This window comes from Pollachius pollachius (assembly GCF_949987615.1).
Source record: "Pollachius pollachius genome assembly, chromosome: 8".
NCBI classification, from domain to species: domain Eukaryota; kingdom Metazoa; phylum Chordata; class Actinopteri; order Gadiformes; family Gadidae; genus Pollachius; species Pollachius pollachius.
This window is the reverse complement of record NC_136941.1, coordinates 4,193,049-4,196,275: the sequence shown is the minus strand read 5'-3', so window position 1 is coordinate 4,196,275 and position 3,227 is coordinate 4,193,049. Positions and strand designations below refer to the sequence as shown.

Below are 3,227 nucleotides of genomic sequence, written 5' to 3'. Positions count from 1 at the left end.
GTCTCCCCACAGGAACCTCCACCTCCACCCAACTTTGTGTCCTTGTTCTATTCAAAGCCCTTCAACTGAAATAGTATTGATACGTTTTTTTACCGTCTTTGATAAAAAACCTTCCCAGGTTTGACCAACAACAACAACAACGATGAAGACATGGAGGAAGACGACGATGACGAGGAAGATTCCCGGGAGGAGCTGTCGGCCATCAACGAGGTGCCGGAGAGAGAGAGGGCGGATGAGCGAGAGAGCACCAGTGCCTACAACACCGGAGAGAGCAGCCAGACCACGCCATTGGTCAGCACTGAGCAGATCCCGCCCCTCACACGAGAGGAGGACGAAGAGGAGCGGAGAGGAAGAGGAGCGTTGTCCCCTCCCCCTCCTCTCCTCCTCCAGCTCAAACGCCTTCCTTCTCTCACCTCCCCCCTCACCCCCCGGCGGCACTCCAGCCTCCACTGCTCCTTCTCGCCCAACAGCTACAGGAAGTACCAGACAGCCAATAGCAGCCCAGCTCAGGGCTCTAGCTCCACCCCTGCAACACCCTCTAAGTTCAGGTGCGTTTGTTTGTCCTTTAAAGAACCATGAAGTGATTAACGACCACTAGAGGGCAGAGGTGGGAGAGCAGACTGGGGAGGGGATCCTCAGTCAAAGAGGATAGAAACAGGTAGCAATAGAGAATAACTTGTATTGTTTTGTACCGTTATACAACAGATCTTTTATGTTCTTTCTTGTTCAATATTTGGAAACTAAATTCTATGGTGTGTCAATCATCATCTTCAACATCCTCATCACCAGATCTTTGAGCAGAGAGGCGGGGTCTAGTTCAATGAGGGGCGTGGTCTATGGTGGGCGGAGCCCCAGAACAGGTAAGACACACCCGCGTCCTCCTCACAAGTGATCAATGAATGTCCCTATGCTTTGATTTCCTTTACACCTTCTCATGTCTGGTGGCTAACATCTATAACATATACAAACGACAGGTGGCTAACACCTATAACCTATACAAACAGCAGGTGGCTAACACCTATAATATCTATAACCTATATCAACAGCAGGCGGCTAACATCTATAACATCTACAACATCTATAACCTAGCCTGGGTATACCCAGGCTAGGTTATAGGCAGCCTGGATTCCATGGATCCGATTTTCGCCTGAGATAGGGAACTAATCACAGAACGGGGAGGGATGGAGGTCTGTCGTTAGCCAGGCTATCTATAACCAGCAGGTGGCTGACATCTTTAACATCTATGAACAGCAGGTGGCTAACATCTATAACATCTATGAACAGCAGGTGGCTAACATCTATATAATCTATAACCTATGTGACCAGCAGGTGGCTGACATCTATAACATCTATAACCTATGTGACCGGCAGGTGGCGCCCCCCTCAGCCCTGGAGGGGGCAGTGCAGAGTCCAGCCCATACCTCAGCAGGAGAATGTACAGCCTCACCTCCCCACTGGAGCGCTACCAGAGCTGCCTGGCCCTGCCCTCCCAGGGCCTGGTCCAGGACCAGGGGCAGGACCTGGACCGGCCCCCCGCATTGGGGGGGAGGCGGGGGGGAGGAGGAGAGGGGAGGGAGGGGAGGGAGGGCGGCGGGCCAGCCAGTCCCAGGAGCGTGTGCAGCTCCCCCGGAGGTCTGGAGGACCAGCGCCGCCCCCGCGGCCGAGCCTCTCGTCTGGGATTGGCCCTCCCCCTGGGCCCGCCCCACCAGGCCCCGCCCCCAAGCTCCTCGCCGCAAATGGAGTGGAAGGTAAAGTACACGTGTCACACGGGCTAGACCACCCTGAACCTACACAGGGGGGTCAGGAGGTCTAGGGGTCAGGGGTCAGGACGTCTAGGGGTCAGGGTGGGGGTCAGGAGGTCTAGAGGTCAGGGTCAGGAAGTCTAGGGGTCAGGGTCAGGACGTCTAGGGGTCAGGGTGGGGGTCAGGACGTCTAGAGGTCAGGGTCAGGAGGTCTAGAGGTCAGTGTCAGGGTGGGGGTCTGGGCGGGGGTCAGAAGGTCTAGAGGTCAGGGTGGGGGTCAGGAGGTCTAGAGGTCAGGGTCAGGAGGTCTAGGGGTCAGGGTGGGGCATGGTAACCAGCCTGTGGTCCTGGTCACCATGGTAACCAGCCTGTGGACCTGGTCACCATGGTAACCAGCCTGTGGTCCTGGTCACCATGGTAACCAGCCTGTGGTCCTGGTCACCATGGTAACCAGCCTGTGGTCCTGGTCACCATGGTAACCAGCCTGTGGTCCTGGTCCAGGTGAAGGTGCGCAGCAACGGGACCCGGTACGTGAGCCGGCGCCCGGTGCGGGACCGGCTGCTGAAGGAGCGAGCGCTGAGGATCAGGGAGGAGCGGAGCGGCATGACGACCGACGAGGAGGCGGCCAGCGAGATGAAGCAGGTACACACACAGACACACACACACACACACACACACACACAGACACATTACGTTGCCACGGTTACACACACACACGTTACGTTGTCATGGTAAAACACACAAATAACGTTGACGTGGTTACACTCATACATGCACACATTACGATGGTTACAGACACACATGATGTACAGATGTACAGGTGTCCTGACAGACTGACAGGTGCGCTGACAGACTGACAGGTCTACAGACCGACTGACAGGTCTACAGACCGACTGACAGGTCTACAGACAGACTGACAGGTGCGCTGACAGACGGACAGGTGTCCTGACAGACTGACAGGTGTACTGACGTGTGTCGGCCACCAGGGGCGCTACTGGAGCCGTGAGGAGAGGAAGCAGCAGCTCCTGCGAGCGAGGGAGTACCGCAGAAGAAGAGAGTTCATGATGCAGAGCCGGCTGGACTTCAGCCGCAGCCACAGGTGAGCGACCGCTGGACCAGCCCAGACCGGTCTGACCTGGTCTAAACCGGTCTGGTCTAGACTACCTCAGCCTTGCTCAGAGTCTGGTCTAGTCTAATGGTCCGAGCGTTTGACTTTGACCCCTGACCCCTCCTTCCCCCTCCCTCTGCCCCTCGCTCCCCAGGGAGGGCTGCTCATCTCGGCCAGGAGGAGGCGCAGACGACCCCCCTCAGCAGGAAGTCCCCGGTGACAACATCCTGCTGCTGAGCCAGAGGAGGAAGGCGAGGAAGAGGAGTAGGAGGATCCTGGACCACTGGGCCACCATCCAGGAGCTGCTGGCCACCGGGACCCACACCCCCGACGGGACCCGGGTCTACAGCCCCCAGCTCTCTGTGACCACCGTCTGA

At 57.2% G+C, this 3,227-nt stretch overlaps 1 protein-coding gene across 1 annotated transcript in view; it reads left to right on the top strand.

Moving 5' to 3' along the window:
* Positions 1 to 3,227, top strand: part of LOC307079478 (PDZ domain-containing protein 4-like) — a gene marked incomplete at both ends in the record, with an annotated part of 5,382 nt that extends 2,155 nt beyond the window's left edge. Inside the window, 6 exons of the mRNA XM_079741844.1 lie at positions 119 to 548; positions 790 to 860; positions 1,372 to 1,748; positions 2,244 to 2,384; positions 2,729 to 2,841; positions 3,005 to 3,227. Coding sequence (XP_079597970.1) covers positions 119 to 548; positions 790 to 860; positions 1,372 to 1,748; positions 2,244 to 2,384; positions 2,729 to 2,841; positions 3,005 to 3,227 — 1,355 coding nt within the window. The remainder of the gene's footprint in view (positions 1 to 118; positions 549 to 789; positions 861 to 1,371; positions 1,749 to 2,243; positions 2,385 to 2,728; positions 2,842 to 3,004) is intronic.